Below are 26,812 nucleotides of genomic sequence, written 5' to 3' on the forward strand. Positions count from 1 at the left end.
TATTGCCAAAGAAGTATTACAGTCATAATTATTTTGGAGGCACCGAAGAGATCGAATAATCGTGCATATTTTTATTTTATTAGTTCATCACTGAACATAATATTAGTGATACCAGATTATTACTTCCTGTTCATAGAGAATTGCTTAATGTTATTAGTTCATCACTGAACGCAATATTAGCGATACCAGATTATTACTTCCTGTTAATATTGAATTGCTTTATGTTATTAGTTCATCACTGAACGCAATATTAGCAATACCAGATTATTACTTCCTGTTAATATTGAATTGCTTTATGTTATTAGTTCATCACTGAACGCAATATTAGCGATACTAGATTATTACTTCCTGTTAATATTGAATTGTCTTATTTTATTACTGTATTGGATATTATTTTATTTTTCATATTCATTTTAGTTGTCCAGACGGTAAATATATATATTGCTCTATGTTTTTATTCTTAATATTTTAGTCACAATTAATGTGGTAGAGAGAATGAACTTCATATAATTTAAATATTTCATTTTTGAGATATACGTATTTAACAGAGTGCATTTAATTCCGTGATTCCTGATTGCATTAATTAATTAAAGTAATTGATTTGAGCTATTTTGAGGAAGTATAAAGAACACAGTGTTCGTTAATTTTAAACATAGAAACAATGTCTTACTTGGGAAGAGCTCGTAAGGAAGATTTGCAAAATCTTGCGGCTGAACTGGGAGTTCATGTGACTGCAGATTTGAAAATAGACGATTTAAAACAGAATATTGTTGAAAGTAGAGATTATGATGAAGTATTCGTCAAAGGAGTCTTAGACACAATAATAGAAGAACGGAAAGAGAGGAAGAAAAGAGAAGAACGGAAAGAGAGGGAGGAAAGGGAAAGAGAAGAACGTAGGAGACAGGAAGAAGCAGAAAAGCGGAGAAGGAACGAACAGTATGAATTAGAGAGATTAAGACTTGAAGCAGAGACAAAGTCTCAAAATACCAAACGGATCCGGCCGAAAACGGAGCTGCGTCACCTTATGCAGAAATTCGATGATAAGAAAGGAGATATCAGTCTATATTTGCTATTGTTTGAAAGGCAAGCAGAATGGGCTAAAATTGATAAAGAAGAATTTGTATCTCATTTACTAGGACTATTTCCTTACGAAGTAACCCAGTAACCATAGCTAGAGAACCCTCCGATAAAGCTAAAGACTATGAGCACGCGAAGAATTTATTGTTAAGACGGTTTAAACTAAGCCCGGAAAAGTTTAGGCAGAAATTTATGAAACATCAAAAGAGTACCGAATCTACATGGGTGGATTTCAATTATGAAATATAAAATTATTGCAAAGAATGGGTGACTGGTCTAGGAGTTAAGACATTTGAACAGTTGCTAGATTTGATGGTGATTGACCAACTTAAACGTCGAGTTCCTCCTGAAATTCAAGATCATTTTCTTGATGAGTGGGTAGAGATGATTTCATCTAAAAAATTAGCTGAAAAACTTGATGCCTATGAAAACGTTTGCAGAAACTTTAAAAAAAGGCCTATAGTGGTTCGGCAAAAAGAAAGATACAATGCACTAACTCAAGGTAAATTGAGTTCAGATAACAAAAATAAAACTGAAAAAAAATTGTCATCAGGATTTAATTCGCAAAGCTGGTTTCATAGACCTAGAAGTCCGAGTCCGCGTCCAGATGATAAATATGAAAAACGAAAGACGCCACAATGCTATCAGTGTGAGTCCTATCAACATTTAAAACCCCAATGTCCAAAACTTAAGAATAGTACTGAATCTTCAGCTAATCTTAACAGAATTAGTGCAAAACCAGAGAATAAATTTCTATTACCTTATACTAATATGGGTTACATAAATGGTCATAAAATTCCTATATTAAGGGATTCAGGTGCTAGTATTGATATAGTTTGTCGCAAATACATCACGCAGGAAATGCTGACAGGTGAAAATGTGTGGGTGCAACAGCCATTAGATTTGAATCCAACCTGTTTACCATTGGCTGAGATCGAACTAAATTGCGATCTTGGGCAAGTAATAACTAAGGCTGCCATTATTAGAAATGAACTCGACAAAGAAGGTATTTATTAGGCAATCGAACTTTTGCACAGTTTAATAAACAAGGAAAGGAGCTTGATATTTGTCCTCACCAGGTTAATGCTGTCTCTACTAGAGCTCAAAAGAAAAGAGAAATAGCTGAAGAGAAAATCTTGGAACCGATGGAGGAAGAAAATAAAGCATCCAGAGATGTTTTTGAAGAAGAAGATAATTTACCGGAACTAAATACGGAAGATGAAGCTCTCATGAAGCTGGTAAACATTGACTCAGAAGAAGTTGCACAACTTCAGCTTACTGATAAGGAACTGTCTAAAATCATTAAAGAAGTTAAGGAAGGTACATGCAAAAATGAGAACTATAGTCTGACAAGAAAAGAGCTTTTAGTTAAAAAAACGACGGATAAAATGGGCTTTGAAAGACAGCTTGTCATTATACCTGAAAAACTCAAGCCTTCAATTATAAAGATGTCCCACGAAGGAACTTGTGGTCATTTGGGTGTCAAAAAGACCATTTTTACTGGACAAGGTGTTACAAAGAAACTGAAGATTTTGTAAGAACCTGTGATGTTTGTCAGTGCGCTGGAAAAGAAAATGACAAAAACAAGGCTCCAATGACATTAGTACCAGTAATTTCCGAAATATTCACTAAAATAAATGTTGATGCTGTTGGTCCACTACCTATTTCAAAGACTGGAAAAAAATATATTATTACAGCTCTGTGTATGTCGTCCAAATATCCAGATACTGTTGCGGTGACAGACATTTCTTCGCCATCTGTGATTGATGCTTTCTTACAGATTTTCAGTCGTATGGGTTTCCCAAAAGTGATCCAAACAGATCAGGGGACCTCTTTCGTGAGTGCTTTGACAGAGGAATTTTTGGAGCGTTTCGGAATTAAACATGGAAGAAGCTCTGTGTATCATCCACAGAGTAATTCTGTTGAGCGATTCCATAGAACGCTAAAAAGGATGTTAAGAGTCGTATGTATAGGAGCGACTTCTGATTGGGAGAATTATCTACCATCAGTTCTTTTTGCTCTCAGAACAGTCACACATGAAAGCACTGGTTTTACACCAGCAGAATTAGTTCATGGCAAAAAACAACGAATGCCAGTCACTTTACTTTATGAGCAGTGGCTAGAACCGATTGAAGAAAGTAATAATGTTGTCAGTTACGTTTTTGAACTTATTAATCGAATGAAGAAATGCCAAGAACTTGCCGTGGAAAACATGAAAGAAGCTCAACAACAGAGGAAAACATGGTACAATCGAAATGCAGTGAAAAGAGAATTTGCTAGAGGAGTTTAGTTCTTGTTTTATCAATGAATCGTCAAAGTAAACTAGAAGTACAATGGAAAGGACCTGGGAAAATAGAGCAGAAAATTTCAGAAACCAATTATATTGTAAATTTCAAGGAACAAAATGAGCCAAACCAAGTATATCACATTAACATGCTTAAACCATATTACAAAAGACCAGAAATGATTAATATGATAAATGAAGTGGAAGGAGACTTAGAAATGGACATTCCTCATTTACCTTCCAATTCAAGTATATTAAATTTCTCGGACATCATAGAGGAGAATGAACTCGAGAAAAGGTTGAAACCCGAGCAAATAGAAGATTTACAAAAGATTTTATGGAAATATTCTGGTTGTTTTTCAAATAATCCTGGACTAACAAACTTAGTTTGTCACGATATTGAGCTATTAAATAATGAACCAATACAAATAAAGCCATACAGACTGTCACCCTGACAGACTGAAATTCTCAAAAAGAAAATCCAGAAAATGCTCGATCTTAAAATTATAGAGCCGGGAGAATCGGACTATACATCTCCCATGATTTTGATAGAATATTCATCAAAGGATCCTCGGCCTTGTATTGATTATCGAAAAATCAATGCTGTTACTAATAGGGATAAAAATAATACAATTTAGCAACAGAACATGCTTACAATGATCAAATTTGGGAATATATTTGATAAGAACTGTACAAGTCATAAAATGTTATTATAAACTGGGTTATAACAAGATGTTTTCAATCACACTCACTCAATTATTCTGAATCCAACGTAAATCTGAAAATTTATAGTGTTCAAAATGTAAATATGGATAAAATATAATAGAGGTCACATTAAGAAATGAAAAGATAGAGAAAGATGTAGATACAATTGAAACTATACAGAATGATGAATAAATTGGTTAAAATATGTGATAGTATTACAAGTTACTTAAGGAAGAATAAAAATTCCAAAAAATAAAGTCTAAGATTTAAAAAAATCTTAATAAAAAAAATCAGTCTTGAAACAGAACTAATTAAAACAAGCAAAGATAAGCAGATAAAATTTGGAAGTAAGATTTAATTTATATTTAAAAACAAAGAAAAAGACAAAACATTGTAATGAAGAAGAATGAAATTACTGCCTATTGCAATTATTTGGATTCTGGATTCTCTACCAAAATTAATGAATGTTAAATTCATATTTTTGGACATTCTCACTAGTAAGTAACAAATGAATTTTAATTTTTTACATCATAATTTTAGCAATACATGAAATTCCAGATATCAGAATTTTTAACTAAATGTAAATGTTCAATTGGTTCCTTGTAAAAGGGGGGAGGGAGAAAAAAGAAAGAAAGTCCCATTCTTTACCCCTTTCCTGGTGAAATAAAAATCCAGAATTATGCATAATGTAATTTAACAATAACTGTTTTCTGAATTATTCACTGTTTTACATTTCACTGAAAAATTAAGAAATTCACAATTCAGGAAACAAACAAAAAATTAAAACACTCTGTTGTAACAATAATATCAACAATATGTTCTCACCCTCTTATAGAAAGCACAGGTGCATCAGCAGCTAATTTCACTATGTGATATACAATATTTTCCTTCAAAATTGATGCCAGTCCCAATGAATGAGAACCAACGTGCCCCTAAAAGAATCCAATGTTAAAAAATTATTTCTCAAATATATAGCAGTAAATTGGGTTACATAAGAAACCATAGGTGAGAGCCACTGTAGCTCCAGCAAACTAAACTCAAATGTGTGTCAAGCTCGTGGTTTGTAGACGGGTCCTAATGTAAACAACCAGTGTCTGGCTGATGGTTAACTGTGACTGATGTCTCTCTGTTTCAGTTGCATGTTATTTTTGGCTATATACGCACGATCAAATACCTTTTCTTAAAAATATTACGAAAGAAACCCTTACGGATGTCTTTAGAAAGAAAAAAATTCACTACTGAGGACAAACAAATTTGTAATTCAAACAACAAAAATCAGCGTTATATATTCAAATTTTCACAGGACTAGTTTTGATGGTTTTACCGAACCAACATCCTCAGCTGTAACTCAGCAAAAATGAACGAGATAGGATATAACGATTAGATAAGATAAGAAACCTTGGACAGAAAATAAGCTAGTGGTGCCATCTGTTGATGCAACCAGAACTAAAACATAATTTCTTTGAAGGCCGAAGGCAAAAAAGGATTGGAATTAGGATCGTTAACTAGAACAGAAAGTTTTTTTTTTTTTTTTTTTTTTTGAACGTGAAATGCCTCTAGATAATCCAGTTCTCCAATGGAAGATGTTTTTCAATAATTTTGGCAGCAGAAAAATTAAAGGTGTGATTTTCAGACCAAAATGTTGGGCAAGAGAAGATTTCTGTGTTTCTTTTTTTCTAACATATGCTTCATGTTCCTTGATGCAGAATTTTAAGGCTCTCTTAGTTTGGCCAATGTAAATTGGCCAAACTGGCAAGGAATCCTATAAATACCCCAGGAATTCATATCCGGAATGGGGTCCTTGAGTATGGAACTCAGAATTTTATTGATGGGAGAACAAACAACCCAAAAGTTCAATTTCTGCAAAATATGTGCAACTTTATAGCTAATTGATGGAAAGAAGGGAATGACAACAGAATTTTTATAATCTCCTAAAACAAGAGTGTGCCTTTTAGTGTGTTGAGATGAGAATTGTTTAACTGCTTGATTAATAATGTTGGGTCAAAAGCCCTTGTCAATAGCTATTGCTTTTAAATAATTTAGTTGTTCATAAAAGAATAGTTTGGATGAGCAAACTTGAAGAGCACGGAAAACATAGGAATAAAATGAAGCTAACTTTTGTTTAGTCGGATGACATGATTTAAAGTGTGGTGGAGGGCAAAACGATGAAGGTTTACGGTAAACCGTAATACTGAAGTTGGATGTGTTACATGTGACCAGAATGTCGAGAAATGGAAGAGAATTGCAAGTCTCAAGTTCAAAAATGAACTGAATAGCAGGATCAATAGAATTCATTGTTGAAAGAACTTTTTTTTTTTTAAATCATCTTTATTACCTTCAAACAGGGTAAAAGTGTCGTCTACGTAGCAGAACCATACCAGGAAGTTTAAAGTTTCAAACAATTTTGATTCATAATAATGCATTTAGATATCAGCCAGGATGGAACTGAGTGGGCTTCCCATGGCTAATCCCTCAGTTTGCTTGTAATATTTATTTTGGAAAACAAAATGTGTTTGTTTCAAACAGAGTTGAGTGAGAGAAATTAGCTCATCAATTTCGATGCAAGAGAAATGAAATTCACGAAGTCTGGTTTCTAGACATTTTAATGCACCCTCCACTGGAACATTGGTGAATAATGATTTTACATGAAAAGAAACCACGAGTGAATGTCTAGGAGAAATGTTTTTAACCTTTTTTACAAACTCTATTGAATTTTTTATAGTGTAAATGTTATGGTCTAATAAGAGTTGAAAATCTAGAACCTAAATATTTAGCTAATGGATACGAGACAGTACCTAAATTTGATACAATAGGGCTTGGAAAGGAATAACACTTTTATGAATTTTGGGAAGAGCATATAACCTGGCACAATTCACAACAGGTAGGATAAGCGAATGTTTTAAGTTGTTTGTTTTAAGCTGTTTGTGAAGATTTGATCGCAGTTTTTATTTTTGACAGGTCCAAAGGTGAAGGATCTTTATGGATTGGATTATATGGTGCTTCGTTTAGGAGTTTAGTGACACCATCGATGTAAGTGTTCTTATCCATGTCAACTATCTGGCCACCTTTGTCGGTATTCGAAATGATAATATCCGGGTTAGAATGAATTTCGCGCATTGTAGCTCTTTTGTTCGCAGTTAGATTTGGTTTCAAAGATTTATTATTGAATTTCACATTATGAGCGATAAGATGCCTAATCATTTCTTTCTGTGAATCTGAAACTTTACTGAAGTTGAAAGCTTTTTCGATAGGAGACAAAATCTTTGGAATCGAGGGTTTACAGGTTTGTGAGAAGTTAAAATTATATTTTAGAATTCTCTCTTGTTCTTCTGATAAACTAACATTCGAAATATTAGCTATTGGCTTAATGTTTACAATGGGAAGATTTTTTGTATTACTTGAACTGGAAGGCTGTAAAAGTTTTTCGAATTTTTAATTTAAAATATTAATCCCGAATTTCATTCAATTCAAATCTAATCAAAAACCTTCCAGTCGCATTTCAAGAATTCTGTTACACTGCAAGCTTGCCTTACTTCGGTCCATCATAAGGGATACACGTCAATAATTGTCCAAAATTGAACATGAGCTCTATAAGCTTCATCTGGAACTCGCTAATTCATGTCCAAAATTCACTGCCCTCGAACAAAAGTCTTGGTCTAGAACAGAGAATGCAGTTAACAGTCATAAAAACACCCTTGCGGTTAAATTCGAAAAACTTCCAGTCTTCCAGTTCAAGTAGTTCAAAAATCTTCTCATTGTAAACATTACAAAAATAGTTAATATTTCTAATGTTAGTTTATCAGAACAAGAGGGAATTCTAAAATATAATTTTAACTTCTCACAAACCTGTAAACCCTCGATTCCAAAGATTCTGGCTCCTATCAAAAAAGCTTTCAAGTTCAGTAAAGTTTCAGATTCACAAAACGAAATGATTAGGCATCTTATCGCTCATAATGGGAAATTCAATAATAAACCTTCGAAACCAAATCTAACTGTGAGCGAAAGAGCTACAATGCGTAAAATTCATTCTAACCCGGATATTATATTTCAAAGGCCAACAAAGGTGGCCAGATAGTCGTCATGGATAAGAACACTTACATCGATGGTGTCACTAAACTCTTAAACGAAGGATCATATAACCCAATCCCTATAGATCCTTCACCTTTGGATCTGTCAAAAAAAAAAAAAAAAAAAACTGTGATCAAATCTCACAAATCATTTCAAGCAACTTAAAACATTTGCTTATCCCATCTGTTATGAATTGTGCCAGATTATATGCTCTTCCCAAAATTCATAAAAGTGTTATTCCTTTCCACCCTATTGTATCAAATTTAAGTACTGCCTCGTATCCATTAGCTAAATATTTAGTTTCTAGATTTTCAACTGTATTAGACAATAACATTTACACCATAAAAAAATTCAATAGAGTTTGTAAAAAAAGGTTAAAAACATTTCTCCTAGAAATTTACTCATGGTTTCTTTTGATGTAAAATCATTATTCACCAATGTTCCAGTGGAGGGTGCATTAAAATGTCTAGAAACCAGACTTCGCGAATTTCATTTCTCTTGCATCGAAATTGATGAGCTAATTTCTCTCACTCAACTCTGTTTGAAACAAACACATTTTGTTTTCCAAAATAAATTTTACAAGCAAACTGAGGGATTAGCCATGGGAAGCCCCCTCAGTACCATCCTGGCTGATATCTAAATGCATTATTATGAATCAAAATTGTTTGAAACTTTAAACTTCCTGGTATGGTTCTGCTATGTAGACGATACTTTTACCCTGTTTGAAGGTAATAAAGATGATTTAAAAAAAAAGTTCTTTCAACAATGAATTTGATTGATTCTGCTATTCAGTTCACTTTTGAACTTGAGACTTGCAATTCTCTTCCATTTCTCGACATTCTGGTCACATGTAACACATCCAACTTCAGTACTGTGGTTTACCATAAACCTTCATCGTTTTGCCCTCCACCACACTTTAAATCATGTCATCCGACTAAACAAAAGTTAGCTTCATTTTATTCCTATGTTTTCCATGCTCTTCAATTTTGCTCCTCCAAACTATCTCTTGATGAAGAACAAAATTATTTAAAAGCAATAGCTATTGACAGGGGCTTTTCACCCAACATTATTAATCAAGCAGTTAAAAAATTCTCATCTCAACACACTAAAAGGCACACTCTTGTTTTAGGAGATTATAAAAATTCTGTTGTCATTCCCTTCTTTCCATCAATTAGCTATAAAGTTGCACATATTTTGCAGAAATTGAACTTTTGGGTTGTTTGTTCTCCCATCAATAAAATTCTGAGTTCCATACTCAAGGACCCCATTCCAGATATGAATTCCTGAGGTATTTACATGATTCCTTGCCAGTGTGGTTTAATTTACATTGGCCAAACTAAGAGAGCCTTAAAATTCCATGTCAAGGAACATGAGGCATATGTTAGAAAAAAGGAAACACAGAAGTCTTCTGTTGCCCAACATTGTTGGTCCAAAAATCACACCTTCAATTTTTCTGCTGCCAAAATTATTCAAAAAACATCTTCCATTGGAGAACTGGATTTTCTAGAGCCATTTCACATTAAAAAAAAATCTTTCTGTTCTAGTTAACGATTCTAACTTCAATCCATCTTTGCCTTCGGCCTTCAAAGAAATTATGTTTTAGTTCTGGTTTCATCAAGAGATGGCGCCACTAGCTTACTTTCTGTCCAGGCTTTCTAATCTTATCTAATCATTATATCCTATCTCCTTCATTTTTGCTTATCTTATCTAATCATTATATCCTATCTCCTTCATTTTTGCTTATCTTATCTAATCATTATATCCTATCTCCTTCATTTTTGCTTATCTTATCTAATCATTATATCCTATCTCCTTCATTTTTGCTTTTGCAGCTGAGGATGGTGGTTCGGTAAAACCATCGAAACTAGTCCTGTGAAAATTTGAAAATACAACATTGATTTTTGTTGTTTGACTTCTTAATTAATATTTGTTCAGCGTGTTATTGTGCCTTAATTAAACAAATTTGTGCTAATATTGCAGATGACAATTTGATATACATTTTTAATAGTGATAATAGTGACATTTTATTTCCTACATGAAAATGTTTACAGCAATGATACTGATGATGAAGACCACAATAATCATCAACTATCAAAGCAACAGATTTGAAAAGAATAATAAACAAACAAATCTGAAAATATATGGGGACCCTGACATAAAAATAGCAAATTTATATCAGTTAGGTAGAAATAAAAGTAAGTTTTACATTTTTAACACACTATTTGACAATAAATTTTCAGAAAATACTGAAATGAAGATAAATTAATGTGCAACAAATAACAAACAATGCAAACAAAAGATGAAGAATGACAAAACTTGTATTTTGGGGAGGAAAACTTTAAATGAACTGATCTAGTTATTTTAAAAGGAAAAGATAATATGTGTGTGTACATGAGTGTGTTTGTGTATAATATTATAATAATGAATGAATAGAATGTAAAAAATAGTTCAATACCTAATCCAACTGCTTGCTGATAGCAGCAATAAGTAGTGGCAAAAGAGTAAAATAAAATAAAAAAATACCTTTAAAATTCCTCATATATTCAATTTAGAATAGATCCCATGTAAAAAAACCAGAAAAAAAAAAAAAAAAAAGAAGAAGAACAGTGGGAAACTGCACGAAATAAATCGGCAGAATATACCAAAATCAAAAAATCAGATATGAAATTTACATCATTCACAGCATATCTCATCAGGGGGTTGGTACAATGAAAGAAGTAAACAAGATATCAATGGAAAGCAGTGGGATTATTTTTTTAAATTCACTTTGATTTTATTAGCATGGCCACAAAAGGTCTGAATTTTCTGACGACACTTTTTGCATGCAAGTGCATCCCTCGTTTCCTTTAAACACACACAACAGGTATAACCAATGGAAATCTCTTAAGTAAGCATGTCTTCATCATGTTGGCAATCCACTATTAATTGACTATAATTTCATCCACATTTTTTGAAATAGATCCTTTTTCTTGCATAATCTGATTAGTTTTCCCTTTTTCCATTATTTGGGTGCTTTCTATTACTTTTTCTAGCCGCTCCTCTGTATTTATATACGAATCGGAAATGCAATTCATGCTTTGCCAGTTCCCCATTTGGCATTCTATAGAAAAAAGGAAGGAAAAGTGTGAAATATGAATTGTTTCATACACTGCCAGTTAGTTTTAGGCATTCTCAAACTTTGTAGGTAACGTATATGTTAAAAAAATTGTTCACAGGTAAAATGATAAAACTACAGCGATTTTCATAAAAATTCCAAAAGATCTGCAAAAGTTCGTACATGTGAGAACTCAACAACTATGCATTTATCATCTCATATACTATTTGCACACCTTAAATGTTTTAAAAAATATATATTTTTTTAACAGCAATAAAAAGCACATTATAAAACTCCAACACACAGAATTTAACAGAACTTTTTTTGTAGGGAAATTAAAATCACAAATTGTATCAAATAACTGTCAAAATGAAGAATAAATCGGACATAAAGAATTCATAATATTTCACTCACAAATAGTCTAAATCAGTTTTTAATTTTTTAAAATGTCATTTTTACTTAATTTAATTTTACAACTACAAGTCAGATTTTCTTAAATGGGTAAAAGAACAATTATAATTATACAATAAACAAAATACTGTGTGTAATCGCCAAATTCATATTCTTGGCTTCCAAAACATATTTTTATTGTGTGAGTTCAATTTAACACAATTAAAACAACTATATAAGTTACCAGAAGACTAAATTGATATTAATTAAAATACCTAGAAGCAACTAAAACAGAAACAATCTTACCACAGCCCATAGTGCTGCTTTAAGCTGTAAAATGCCAGCTTCTGATGAAAAATTTGGATACTGTATTGCATTGTACAATTCTGGAAGCACTTGTTCACTTTCTAATACCTCGAACCCTTCCGCGTGTTGTGCAAGCTGTCCATACATATGCGGAGGCAAGTTAACATTCTTCACAGAATGACTATGGACAGAAAAAGAAAATATAAAATACAACATATCTTCTCATAATAAATAAAGAAAAGTAATAAAATTTGTAAACTTCATAAAAAAATTCTGCATAACTACACACAATGAAGACTTTACATGATTTAACAAAAATGTACAAATGCAATTCATATATAAAAATTAAAATCAACTACAAGACATCTTCGGGGGACTTTGCAGATGTCCTGAAAATTCCCTGCTCCCATCAGCAGGAATGATCAAAGAGAGAATCAATACCTTTAAAACTAAACAGCAGTCATTAATAAACAGTTGTTATTCAAATAGTCCTTTTCCTGAGCAGAAATGCTCATTTAAATAAAAATATACAAAAGTTGCCATACCTAATATCAGAGCTTCGTCTCCCATACGTGCCGTCATCACTTCTTCGGTGATGTGTAAAAGCTTCATTTAATAAGTCTTCAACAATTTTAACATATTTAAGATTATACACCTAGGACAAAAAATTCAAGATCAATTTATTAGGCCTTAAATAACTGAAATAATACAAAATGCTCAGTTATATTAAACTAACATATAACTTCATTAAAATTATGACTTCATAGTAATTTCATGTCCTTTTCATAGAAACCAAAATCATTTTACTTTTACATAATAAAAATTAAATGATTTCATATACTTAATTTCTACTATCTTGCTGTCTATTATTTTATATCACACCGCAGATGTTCACTTTTGTTTGGACAAAAGTAATTTTAATAAGAATGTTAAAAAGCTTGTGATTGTACATAATATAGAATAAAAACTCATTTGTTAATTTTGGTGAATTTTGAAAAAATGCTCTTAACACTTGAGTGCTTCCTGATACACTTGATCACACAATAAAACATGAGCTAGTAAGTGTCAGCAATATGCATTAGAATTAAGACATAACAAAATATGTAAAGCTTTGCATTCATATTGTAAATACATTAGAAAAAATGCTTTTGTTAATTTTATCTTTAGTTTTTTTTTTAATATCTCCTACATCTTTTAATCTTCAGTTTCTGGCCTTAACTTCATATTTTGTTCTATTTTGTTAGAACAGAAACAGATTGATAAAAGAGCAGTATAGAAATTAAATACGAACAATAGTTTTATAAATTTTACATGGTCACATTAATTAGACCACATCCTATGTTTGACATTCAGCACTAAATAACCAAAGTTATAAGGAATGTGTCAGCAACAGATTTCGTGGATATGTAAAGCATGTTGCAGGTATTCAGGAAATGTTTGAATTGTTATTATGATGAACAAAATGAATGATTTATCAACTTTACAAAATGGAATGATTTATAGACTTTCAAGGCCACGCTTAGCAGCATTTTAGAAACTGCATAGTTTGTGAAATGTTTATATGCTGTTATGGTAAAAGTGTGCCATGAATGACAAAAGTGAACAATACAAAAGCCAAGTAGTGCAAAAACTGCAGAGCACCGGTGCTAAGTTCATTAGTGGAATAGGCAGGAACAATGTATCACCACTAAAACTGGTTCCCAGACACTGGTTTGCAAAATGAGAAACACTGGAGGGAAAAAAAAAAAAAAAAAAAACATCTTTCAACCACCATTGAGCAAATACAGCATGCAGAAACAGCATTAAAGTCTGGGGAATGTTTCTACAACATTCTCTGGGTCCACTCATCATTGCAGATGGTACTACAGATATCGTTACATATGTATTGATCCTTGTAAACCCTGCACACTTATACACACAGACTTTTTTTTTTAGAATGATAGCATCCTTCAGTATGAGAATGCAATGCATCCCACAACTAGAAATGTATGTGAATGGTGCAAGAGAATGAGGAAAACTTCTCTGGCCCCCAAAGTCCACAGACCCAGTTAAGAATTAATGGAACCATCTCCACAAGGTAGTTTGCTCAGATCTCCCCTAGCATCGTCCATGAACTATCAAATGCATTGCAGTCAGCATGTTTGTATATTCCTGCAAGTCCCTCCCTCTCTGTCTAACCAATGTCTATGCTTCATGTGGCTGTGTTCACAGATCATCTTAATATGAGTCCCATGTATTTCATTATATACAGGGTGTTTATAAAGTCCCGGACCCACTGTGATGTTTAATAACTCATTAATAATGAAGATATAAACAAACTTATGGCATTTATTGATGAAATAACTTATATATTTTCCTTTTCAAGTTTGAATATCTTTACTTTTGAAAATATCGTCTGCACGTGTGGTTAATTTCAGATAATTTCATTTTCCAGTCTAAATATCTGTGCTTTTCTAAATATCGTCTGCTTATTAATTGCATTTTTCTTTCTTTTGTTTTTGGCAACTATTGCAATGTTATCACCATAATGTGAGCATATGGGGATCTGAAAACCCCCATGAATACTGTGAGGCACAAAGAGATTCCCCAAAGGTTAATGTGTGGTGTGGACTAATGCACGACCAAGTCATTGGGCCTTTCTTTTTTACAGAAAAGATGGTCTCATCAGTCGTATACTTAGACATGTTATAAAACCTTGTATTTCCACAACAAGAAGAGCTTCAGCCACATGTCTTTTTGCAACAAGATAGTGGACCACCTCATTGGGGTACCATCATTCGTAGTTCTTTGAATGACCATTTTACAGGAAGATGGATTGGGCGAGGAGGTCCAATTCCTTGGCCACCCAGATCACCTGATATAATGCAACTGGACTTTTTCCTTTGGGGATTTGTAAAGGACAACATTTACAGGAGGAGAGTGTCGAACATTGATGACCTAAAAGCCAGAATTATAACCACAATAGCCTCTGTGGATGCCGACATGCTTGCCGGTATCTGGTGTGAAATTGAATAGCAACTTGATATTCTCCGTGCGATGAAGGGGGCACACGTGGAAGTTCATTGACAAGGGTCATGAAACTTTTTGAGTTTATCTAACCATTTATGTTATTAATTTTAATCTATCTTTATTATTTTATGAGTTATTAAACATCAAAATGGGTCCGGGACTTTATGAACACCCTGTATTATCAACTCTGAAATTACTAAATATGATGCAGGAAAATAGTTTAACTATATTACATTAACAGTCTCAATAGCTTTACATATTACTTTTAATATTTTCAAATAGTTTCAAAGTTTTGATAAAATACTACAAAATTAGTTAATATGAGTAATATTTAGTTTACACAAACTACTCTGCATAGTACTTAGTAACAGAAACTATCATATTTGCAGAGGAAGTTTAATTCTGAAAGCAATCAATAATTCAACAAGAAAATATGAATCATATATTACTAAGACCTGCTATAAGAGAAAGACATATAATTATTATCTTAATTATAGCTAGAAAATATGCATACATAATATCAAATTAAAAATTAAATTCTCTAAGCTTAAAATTATATTAGCAGATTTAGTTCTCTTAACTTTCACTAAACCCTATCAGTAGGAACTTTAATAATTATATACAGATTTTATAATCTTTTCTGTGCCTAAGTGTAAAGTATTTAAATTTCAACTAATGAGGTTCGCAGGTTGTTTATGAAAGATTAGACAGAATCATACTATGGATAGTTGTGTTGAAAAGTATATTAGAACAGAGACTATAACTAACATGTTCTCTACATGTTTTATGTGAAAATTACTGTTCAACATTAATTTGATCTTAGTTATGAAAATTTTAGTAAAATATTATGCATAATCAATATACACAGTCTGTCCAAAATAGTCTATGGACTGAGGTTTTTCTCCCTGAAAATTAATATTCAGCATTAATTTGATCTTAGTTATGGAAATTTTAGCAAAAATATTATACATAATCAATATACACAGTCTGTGGACCGAGGTTTTTCTCCCCCTGGAAACACTAGTGTGATGACAAAACTTGGCTGATATAATCAATGCATTTTTTATCTTCCATACAAATTTTGCTTCTGTGAGATAAGGCAAATAACAACTTTTTTCATAAAATACTTCTCAATATTGAGAGAAACCAATTTGTTAACAGACTAATAAATTATAGGGAAATTTCTCTTCAAACTTGGAGAAAATGGAAATTCATAAAATGTTGAAAAAGGTATTTGGAGAATTTAGAATGCTATAGTAAGCATCATTCAATTGAGTTAAATTTTTCTAAGAGAGGCAAGGTGATAAACAGGAACATTTCACTTTTCTGAAAAACATCACTTGTGAGTTGTCTTGTGTGCAAGTACAATTTAAAAATATCTATAGGAATGATTGTCAACAAGGGAAATGCAGAAAAAACATTATATATATGATTTTAGCCAAAAATGTGGAAATGAGAAAATTATGCATAAATATCATTCTCAAACGCCTGACCGATGAAAAACTGAAAAAAAGAATAGTGATTTATTAGCAATCATCTTATTTAGAAAAATCATGGTTCAATGTAACATTCTGAATTCAAACTCTGCAATATTAAGATAATGACATAAATTATTAAGTACATTTAAACAAACAATTTATAAAACAACAATCATAAAAATAATTAAAAAAAAGGAATTTCTTACTTGCTGCCAATGATTTATTTCATGATACAGAATATTTGAATCCTGCAAAAATTTGAACCCACTGCGTACAGACAGGAAACGCATGAGAAGAAGCAGACCTTTATCACCTCCTGGTAAAAGAGGAGACCTCAGAGATATTAAAGCTTCCAAGTTTTCCTAAAGAAAAATATATTGAATGGTCTTCAAATAACAGTTATGTAAAGAAAACTATATATACAAAATTATATCACAGTTCATACATAATTAAGTATTATAAGAAAAAATCAAATCTAAGAATTAAAATGTAAACTAAGGCAAAAAGTAAACAAATAACTAATATGAAGGGGGTTATTATAAACTCTAAAAATAATTTATATCATAATTGCTAAAGATACAATAAATTTTAATAAAAAATATTTTAAATAAACAACTTATAAAAATATCTAACATATCAAATCAAACATATTTTTATTTTATATTTTGCTATAATGTAATGTAAATAAAAAATGCAGAGGCTAATTTTTATTTTACATGATTTCAATTCTTAACCAATTTGTTGCAAAAGGTTTTTCACAAATTTCAGTATAAAACAGAAAATATAAAATTTCTAAAGAAAAATCAATGTTGCTTTATATTAAATTACATACATAACAAAAAAAGAAATATTTAAAATGGAAAAAATTTCAGTTATCTATAAAGATTATACTGACCTTAGAAATAAGACTTTAGAATTGTTTATACTGACCTTAGAAATAAAGCTATCACTATTATTTTTACTCATTTATCATTATTATCATGATGCAGATTTATGTGTGTGATAAACTTTGAAGCATGGCTTCCAACAAAATTCAACTTGGCATTCTTCACACCAAATGCAAGTCTCTAGGTATTTTCTTTCTATTTTTTCCTTTCTCGAAGCAACACATAGCACACTGTCTCCTAGGTACCCTTTTTATAGGATTTGGTGGTATATGGCTGGCAAAATACCTTTTTAACACAAGCAGCCTATGTCCTTAAACTACTTCACGTGCTGTTCGTTGTTATGATAATGTGGTGGTTTTTTACCAAATTTCATGCAAAATTTCTTTGAATGATGATAAATAATGATGCAAGGCAAACACAATCGATCAAAACACAATCTTCTACAAGGCAAACACAATCGATGCTAGCATCACCAGAACATTTTGACTCAAAGCTTTTATGCAAATTCTCTACAGTGAAATGGACCCTGTACAGGACGACTGGGTGTCAAAGGAAGAGCAATTAATGATTATATTTTTCTGATGTTATTTAATTATTAATTTTAAAAGTTTGGTTAAATTATCTGAATATGGGAAAGCAAACAAGGGCTATTTGCATAAAAGAAAAGATGGCTTTGTGGAAGATTTGCTATGGCAAACTGCCTAATATTCACATTAACATGGAGAAAACCACAAAACATCTCCTGCGGCCAGCCTGTTAGATTGTTACCAGGATTTGAACCCAGGTTGAACGACCAGTGTTTTAAGATTTTATTGCTTACCCCCTAGTGATGATTATAGTATCAAAATACAAGGTGTTTCATATTGAATGGGACAAAAAGAATAGCATAGTACAAATTCTGTAATTGATTTATTTAGCCGAAATGAATTCATTCTGACGCTATAATTATACAAGTTTTATCTGGCAAGAGCAAAAAATCTTTTTGTTACGAAATTGCCACTAGATGCATTATTAATCAAAATGGCACCATGTATACAGCAGAAAATATACTGTGTTTTGGAATACACAAAAGCATCATTATTTATCGTCATTCAAAGACATTTTTGCATGAAATTTGGTAAAAAACCACCACATTATCATAACAACGAACAGCATGTGAAGTAGTTTAAGGACATAGGCTGCTTGTGTTAGAAAACCAACCCAGGACAAAAAGCAGCCCAGACCAAAGTGGTTGAAAAAAATTGTAAAATATTCTTATGGAGTCCGACAAAATAAATGCATCATGCGAGTTCTGAACTCAATGTGCTTTACGTAACGGTGAGGCATGTGTTACAGAAATGTCTACAATTCCGGATATACACCCTTTCAGATGGTGATGTTAAAACCTTCTGCCAAACCGTGGCATGAAGCTTGCAAAAAAAGTTGGAGGGAGATATTTCCCTAACAGACTTGTCTTTATAGACGAAGGCACTTTTCATGTTTCTGGCAAAGTTAATTCCCATAATTTCTGATTTTGGGGCACGGAAAATCCACATGGTTTAAAGGAACATGAGTGTGATTCTCCAAAGTTGAACGTTTTCTGGGCCATTTCCAATGATTATGTTTTTGATTCCTTTCCTTCATGAAGAAATTGATTAACATGTGTATTTACTATGATATGCTATGAAAGCAGTTGTCCCTCAGTTGAAGGAAGTGGTTCCCGGCTTCATACTGCACCAAAATGATCCTCCACCACACTGGCATATAAATTTATACCAATACCTGAAGAACTGTCTACTCCATCGCTCGACTGGCTGTGTTGGGTCAAATGATATGTCATTGCTTTGTTAATCAAAGACATTCTCAGATCTAAACCCTTATCATTATTTCCCATACAGTTTTGTTAGAGACAAAGTGTTCATGCCTCTGTTTCCCCAGAACTTACAACAACTGAAGAAGCAGATAACTGAAGTGTTCCAATCATTAACAAAGGTTATCTTATCATAAGTGTGGCAAGAACTGGAATACCGCATAGATGTTTGCTGTGTCACCAGAGGGGCAAACACAGAACATCTATACAAACTTCAATAACTATAGTTTCACTGTAAATTTGATTTATCAAAATAAAATACAGCTTTCACAGGTATGCTTTCTTTTTGTTCCATTCAATATGAAACACCCTGTAATATGGTAGTAGGATATACTATAGGGGTGCTGGAGATGGGTGAGGGGTGTAATATATAAGAAGATTAGGAGTATTCTACAGTAACAGTGCCTTATCAAGAGCTACCTGAAAGGGGGGGGGAACAACTGGAACTACAAACGATTGGATTGAACTATGAACACTAGAAATTGTGATAATAACAATGCCTCCCCATAAAAAAGAAGAATATAGTATTAATAAAAGGACTTAAGCAGAAAGATTTTTTAAACACTTTTGAAAATACCATAATCACAAATTTCTGAAAGAAGCCCATGGTTGTCATGAACATCTATTTGAAACATGTAACCATTTATTTGAATTGTGAATGCAATTTTATAAACCTTTGCAATGCCTGTCATCAATAACCTACCATCACCAAGAAATTTTACCTTAAAATGAAGCTAGCAAAAAGGGTAATCAATGAGTGGTCAACAATTTAGCAATGAGTCACATTTTTAATTGAAATGCAAAGTTCACCAAAGTATTATATGTTCTTAAGTTTCAATATTGTACAGGTATGTAAAGATAAGATACCTCAAAACTAAAGTCACAATTTGCAGAATATAGTGTATTATTAATGCTAAAATACAGTGCATATCATATTAAACCTCAAATATTTTATTAAGATCCAAATCATAATTGTTCAATCATAACATAGTTTATTGTGATCAGCCGATAAAAGTCTTTTGACCTTTTCATAACATGACATTTTCTGTTTCTGACAGTTTATTTAGGAATATATTGACATTTTTTAAACTTTTGGTTTGCATATTATGGAAACACTTTAAATATGAAAATAACATAAAACTAAGCCATGGTTTTGCATGTCAGCTCATGAAAATATTTTGCCCTTTAGTAAATGTAAATATCTATCCTTTTTTCAACATCTTAAAGTGAATTTAAGCAAACTTAAATTCTGCTAAATTTTTAAAATACTAACCTGAATAGTACAAGCTTCATCTAAAATATCCATAGCAGCATCAGAAACTACTTTGCTAGTATCATGAACTTGATACATTAACACCTCAATGGCCCATTTACGATAATCTGGTAATTTAGCTCTCAATAACACAAGAAGAAAATTTGTTGCATACAAACGAGTTGCCTAAAAAAATACACAATTTTATGAATAACAGGACTGAAAGATGCAATACAACAAAAATTAGACATAAACACTGTCCTTAAAATTGAAGCATAAATGAGAACTGTAACATTCGATTGCTTACATATCGTCTGAGAATTGTATATCATCTGACATATCTATTATAGATTCTCTCCCCCTTTTTTTATTTAGTTTTCATTAGTTTTGAATAGATATTTTATTAAAAATACACATAGAGAAGTTTTACTATTGCATTTATAATGTAAAACATTCAAATAAATTTAAACATTTTGCTTCATATAATATAAAACAGACCATGGAAAAATTGTTATGTACAATTCATACTTCATCAGTTCCGGTTAAAACTTTAGTAAGGATAGCTCTTGAAAATCCTTCTTTTGTGTAATCCAAAGCAGAAATTATTAGCTTTATGTAAACATCTTGATTAGTGGTGGTTACAAGAAGAAGTAGGCTGAAAAACATAAGATGGAGGGGTAAACTAAATGCAGACAGTTAATAAATAAATATATTTCTAAGATATATAACTTAATCAATACGCACTTTTGAAAAGTATTACACCTGTTGAGAAATTTACAGCCTTTATGAGTGCTGGATAATTTTCCAATAAATAGGAAGTACATTTGACTAAATGTATTTGAAACTTTTATAGGACTAAGGACTGAATTTAAACGATCAGCATCTTTGGTCAACTGAAAAAGAAAAAGACATATATATGATACTATATTGTTTAGCCTTAATTATAAAAATATTAATTATAAAAATTACTTCTTAATTAATTATAAAAAATTATTAATTATAAAAAATTACTTCTGTTCTTGGCATAATTTACTTCAAGAATTAAATTCTTTAGTTTCATAAAATTCAGTATTTAAGGATTTAAATTAAATACATATTTTTTTATTCTGAAGACATACTATGCTAATAAATTATTCAAGTAATACAAAAACATAATATTAATAAAAACAGATTGAAATAACATACCTGAATCAGGCAGTTGTTCAGATCATTGAGAAAATCATCTAAATATTCTTGTGATTTATTCTGTTAAAAATAAATGGTGGTAATTAATTACTCAACAATAAAATGCTTTTACTTTTGATAATAGAACTTTAAGTTTTAACTAAAAAATTACTTATTATTTTTTACAAATATTTATATTTAATAAGTACTTTAAAAACATGACAGCAGTTTTATTTAGTGTAAAGTTCAAAATGCAGAATAAATGAAATGGTGATAGTTTAAGCCCCTAAAAAGTTTTATACACTTTTATTAAAAATACAGAATATAGAATAGTTGATATAAACAAAAAATTATAATTAAATCCTTATTTGATTATAGATAGAACATTATCTTCAAATACACTGCCATAAAACAGCAACTGCAATATATCACAAAAACTTCAATCTAAAAGCATATAAGATGGCCATTGGAATTTGTAAAGGAATATGTAAAAAATAATCTTAACTTCAAAAACTTTGAACTATTAAAATTCCGTTTTGCTCTATTTCACAGTGAAAATCACAGTGACCACTGTGATTTATAAATATTTAATTTAATCTAATTTAATTATTTAATCTAATCACTTTATTTATTGATTTATAAATAAAATCAATGGGCACCGGAAAAATGAATCCATATTTTGTATCTAAAGGCAAATTTTTTTATTTCCAAGTACCTTTCAAAATTGAAGGGGAATAGAGACACCACTTGCCAGTTTTAAAGATGGCAATCCTGAGGCAAGAATGATGCATATTAAAAGTCATATAATAGTTATATACAAAAGAAAATCAGTCATCTCTTATTAGTAAGAATAAGAAAAAAGAGAATGAGCAATTCTTAAACTGAATAATTATAATTTCCTAACACAATTACTTCTCATGTCTGCATACCCAGGTGTACCCCCTAATGGCATGGTGCTGATATCTGTATATGCATCACCTTTCTACTGAGGGGATTTTTCATTGTACAGATTGCAAAGAGACCTTTTCGACAATTTTATGGTCATACGTTGAACAATGAATTTTTTTAAGTTTTGCCCACTAGTGTACTGAAAGTTAAATCTTTTTAATTTGTTCCATCTTTAAATAAAATTTTTGTTTAATTTTTAAAATATTTATACATTTATAGTAATATAAAAAAGTTAATTACAATTACAATACTGGGCTGAATTTAAGATAATGCTTTTTCTTTAAAATGCCACACTGTTAACCTTATGCAAAGTCTAATATGTAAAATATATATTATTTGAACTTATTCCTTAACTTAAAATTTAAGAAAAATATATTTACTTAATCAAAGTAACCTATTTAGACCATTTAATTAGCGTTCTTGCAGAATGCTTTAACATATTGAGCTAATATTAGTTTCTGATATGAAAGGCCTCCTTTTCACTTCCCGTCAAAACACATTAATATTTCAGAGGCATCTTATGTGAGATACCATCTATGAGGTCAACAAAGGATATGAACAGAAAATTTCTTTCATCTTAATTGCATTATTATTATGAAAAAAGATTACTACAAACATTGTTATCTAGTCACCACTAATTTATTTTAATTACTATTATTTATTTAGACTTTCAAACTATTATTATTAGATTATTTGGACATTGTAAATTCAAAATAACCTCATCAAGCTCTAAGAAAAATTCCAAAAAATGACAGCCAGTAATACAAATCTGTCGTCCGTTATCTTTGTCGAACTCCATTTCTGAAAATTCCTTGCTACTAGGTTTGAAAAAATATAGTAGTTTTTTAAGGAATATCCGATGATTGGCATCTTCTAATTTCTTCAAAGAGTCAGATGGATTCTATGAATTAAAAAAAAAAAAAAAATTACTATCAATAAAGAATTTGCAAATTTACAGATTTTAGACTTACAAATAATATCTTATAAGTTACCAAAAACAATTGCTAATTCTAAACAAGAAATATATATATATATATATATACACACACACACACAAAATAAATTTATAACATAATACCAAAAAAAAAAAAAAAATCACCTTTAAAATACAATCCACAAGATCCCAATCCCAACTGAGATAGTCTTTAGATAATACTTGAGTATCTTTAATTGCCTGATCAATTCCATCAGCCATTTCCTAGTTTCACATAAGAAGTGCTTATTAATACCTTTTCCAAGTTTTGTGCTAATCACACTACAACAATACACTAATACATTTGTTTATTTCATTCCCCTACATAACAAGAATAGCATAAATTAAAAATCAATTCTAGTTTTCCAAAGTATTATAGTTAAACTACAACTCTCCAGACTTCCAGGTATCCAGATCCCCAGTCATTAATGATTACTTTTTAGGACAGTACTTCCCAAGAATTTTAGCATCATAACCCACTCACATATAATTGCTATCTATCAAAACCCAACATATATAATTGTCCTGAAGAAAAACCAGGGAATACGAGATTTCTAAAATAATGTTACATATTAATGAAATACCAAATAACGATATCAATTACAATTTATTATTAATTGATAACTACAAATATATTAATCATTATAAAAAATATACATAACTACACAGTACCACACCCCCCTTCAAAAAAAACTCTTTAAAATTGCTGTGACCCATCAAATATTGTCCTCTTATTCACTGGTAAATCACAAACCATACTATAGGATCTTTACTCTACGTCATACAAAATTATCTTGTAGACTAATTTACCTTTTTTCCATAGATTAAAACAACATAAAATGATACTTAATTGTAAACATATATTCAATGAAGCCACCAAATTAATTCAGATAAATATAAACAACAAGTAAATCAGCTTATAATGCTATACATAGTCTTTAAACATTAATGAAAAAATTATTATACATTATATAGGCCTACTTTTATGTATTTTTTCCATAAGTCACTATTTTGCAATAAAAAGTCCTCCTTTTTAAGAATTAGATCAAGCAAATGTATTACATTATCCTAAATTTATTTCCATGTGAGGAATTTTACTTTCATCATGTAGCAGTACCTAGAGTCAGTATTTTCTTTTTGCTTATGTCACACGTTTTTTTTAATTTATTGCCATTATTATTATTTTCCTTAAGGGAAATATATCATTTTCTTTTATAAAAAGTGGGATATTTTGGAGGGTTAATTAACATGCCCCCAAACAAATAAAAAAACTTATTGTTTATTATATTAACATTACTAGTAATTTGAGGAACTAGAATAAAATTTGCAGACATAAATTTATTACAAATTGTGCAGGCAAAAGTATTATGTACCATATTGCTAACTTCATCATTATTCATATGTCAATTTATTTGAATAGAATTACCCCCCCCCCCCCAAATAAGAAATTGTGTTTTCCTAGCGAAAACCCTGACCAGTCAGAGGGTTAAAGCAGCCTCATCATATAATTCTACGAGCAACTGATGCACCTCAGCCGCAGATTTCTTCAAATTAAAAATGTAAATCATAAGTTCCAGTTTTGAGCTGAATAAGCAAATGATGCTCATGACATTTTCTCAAACATGACATTTTTGCATAAACAAATATATGATGCTGATACAAAATTACTAATATTTCAAGGTTTTGTTGTTTGCAGATGTCTATCCTTACAATATGAAATTTTACATCACACAATTTTAACCATAACTTACTGGTGGCAAAGGAGCTTTGTCTCTAGAGGACTATTGTTTTTGTTTCGCGATTTTGCATTGTGTCTTTTTCACTTTTCAAACTGTTGCCACCAAATGTTAGAGTCCTGCCTTATATTTGAAGAAATTAAATAATGAAAAATCTGCATAAATGTATGTATATTTCTTGCATTGTGATAAAAAAACAGTATACAGAGCCATCGAATTTTGAATGACATAATCCTACTGTGAATATGGGCATCTGGAAGCCCAAATTTGAAATTTGGAATTTGTTTTATTATCGATTTTTTATTTCATAAAACTTTAACGAATTCTTGATTAACAAACTCAAGGATTTCAAAGCAAACAATTGCAACGTTGTACAGAAAAAACATTTTTATCTCCAGCGCGCAAGAATCTCTATCAGAAATTCTAAAGATATGCTCAATTTAAAACTCTTTTGTGATATTGCTCTTGAACTGAATTTTATGGTTTAAGTGCAAAGAATGTGATATTTAATAAATAAAGGTAACACACAAAATGTTAAAAAAAAGGCCCCTTTAGACGTAATTTAAAATCTTAAATCTTTCAGATTTTTATTTATTTATTTATTTATTTTAATTTATTGGTATAATTTTTAAAAAATCGTTGGGCAAAATTTTAAAAAAATAAAGACAGAAAATCTGAAAATATTCAGATTTTAATGTCGTTCCGGAGTGCCAGAGTGTTTGTTATTCTTTTTTAATACTCACATTCAGCTCGCAGTTTGCCAAACTGCTCTTGAAATCACTCAATTTTTTTTTTTTTTTTTTTTTTTTTTTTTTTTTTTTTTACAGAGACTTATTTGTACTCTCAGTAATTAAGAATTTCTAGATAAATGTAAAATTGCAAACGCTTCTAGAAAAGTAACAAGCTTGGAATTAAAACTTTTCCAAAATGCTTCCCAATAAAATGTAAATAATGGTATTTTAAACTCCATATTACTTCCTTGTTTTACAGTTGTCAACATTAAAACTTACCATTTGAAAAGTTAGTATAATACATCTTTAGGTTAGCAAAAAAATAAAACAGCATTCATTATTATTTGCAATTTCACTTGTTTACATTTAAGTCTTGGAACATATAACCTGTAGATACAATGATACTACAGTAAATTCTAGAATTTCCATTATTATTTAAAAAATATGTTTGATATATTTTGCTGTTAGTAAAATAAACTCTATTTTTGATGGCATGTCTGAATAATTATTCAAAGCAGAGGTAGTCATACTATGATAAGATGTTAAAAAAATATTTAGAGAATAACAAAAATTTTCATCTCTTGCTATTTAGTTTCTTCTGCCATAAGAAGTACAGCCATTAGGGCTATACTGTATTGCCTTAATAGCTATTTCTTATTGTCTGTTATGTACCCATTGGGAATTATGGCTTCTATAAAGAATATTGCTCAGGGTATATCATTCAAGTAAATGATATCACACCCATAAGAAAGAGGAAAGAAAACAGACTTACAAGACTTATAAGCTTACAACTTCATTCTGAATTAACAGTTAATTTCTCCTATTACATCCCACTTGAGATGATATACCATCGGGAATGTC

General features: G+C 30.8%; 1 protein-coding gene across 2 annotated transcripts in view; it reads right to left on the reverse strand.

The window, feature by feature from the left end:
• The window catches only part of rictor (rapamycin-insensitive companion of Tor), a 143,887-nt gene that overhangs the window by 39,118 nt on the left and 77,957 nt on the right, over window positions 1-26,812 (reverse strand). For both annotated transcript variants that reach the window (XM_035355016.2, XM_035355017.2), the window contains 10 exons: window positions 23,611-23,709; window positions 23,230-23,412; window positions 21,585-21,644; window positions 21,144-21,292; window positions 20,928-21,054; window positions 20,421-20,585; window positions 16,618-16,773; window positions 12,470-12,579; window positions 11,925-12,105; window positions 4,892-4,998 (listed from right to left, as the gene is read on the reverse strand). In XM_035355016.2, coding sequence (XP_035210907.1) covers window positions 4,892-4,998; window positions 11,925-12,105; window positions 12,470-12,579; window positions 16,618-16,773; window positions 20,421-20,585; window positions 20,928-21,054; window positions 21,144-21,292; window positions 21,585-21,644; window positions 23,230-23,412; window positions 23,611-23,709 — 1,337 coding nt within the window. The remainder of the gene's footprint in view (window positions 1-4,891; window positions 4,999-11,924; window positions 12,106-12,469; window positions 12,580-16,617; window positions 16,774-20,420; window positions 20,586-20,927; window positions 21,055-21,143; window positions 21,293-21,584; window positions 21,645-23,229; window positions 23,413-23,610; window positions 23,710-26,812) is intronic.

Source organism: Stegodyphus dumicola, chromosome 4 (assembly GCF_044657685.1).
Source record: "Stegodyphus dumicola isolate Sdum_Otavi_A_Nest chromosome 4, ASM4465768v1".
Lineage (NCBI taxonomy): Eukaryota > Metazoa > Arthropoda > Arachnida > Araneae > Eresidae > Stegodyphus > Stegodyphus dumicola.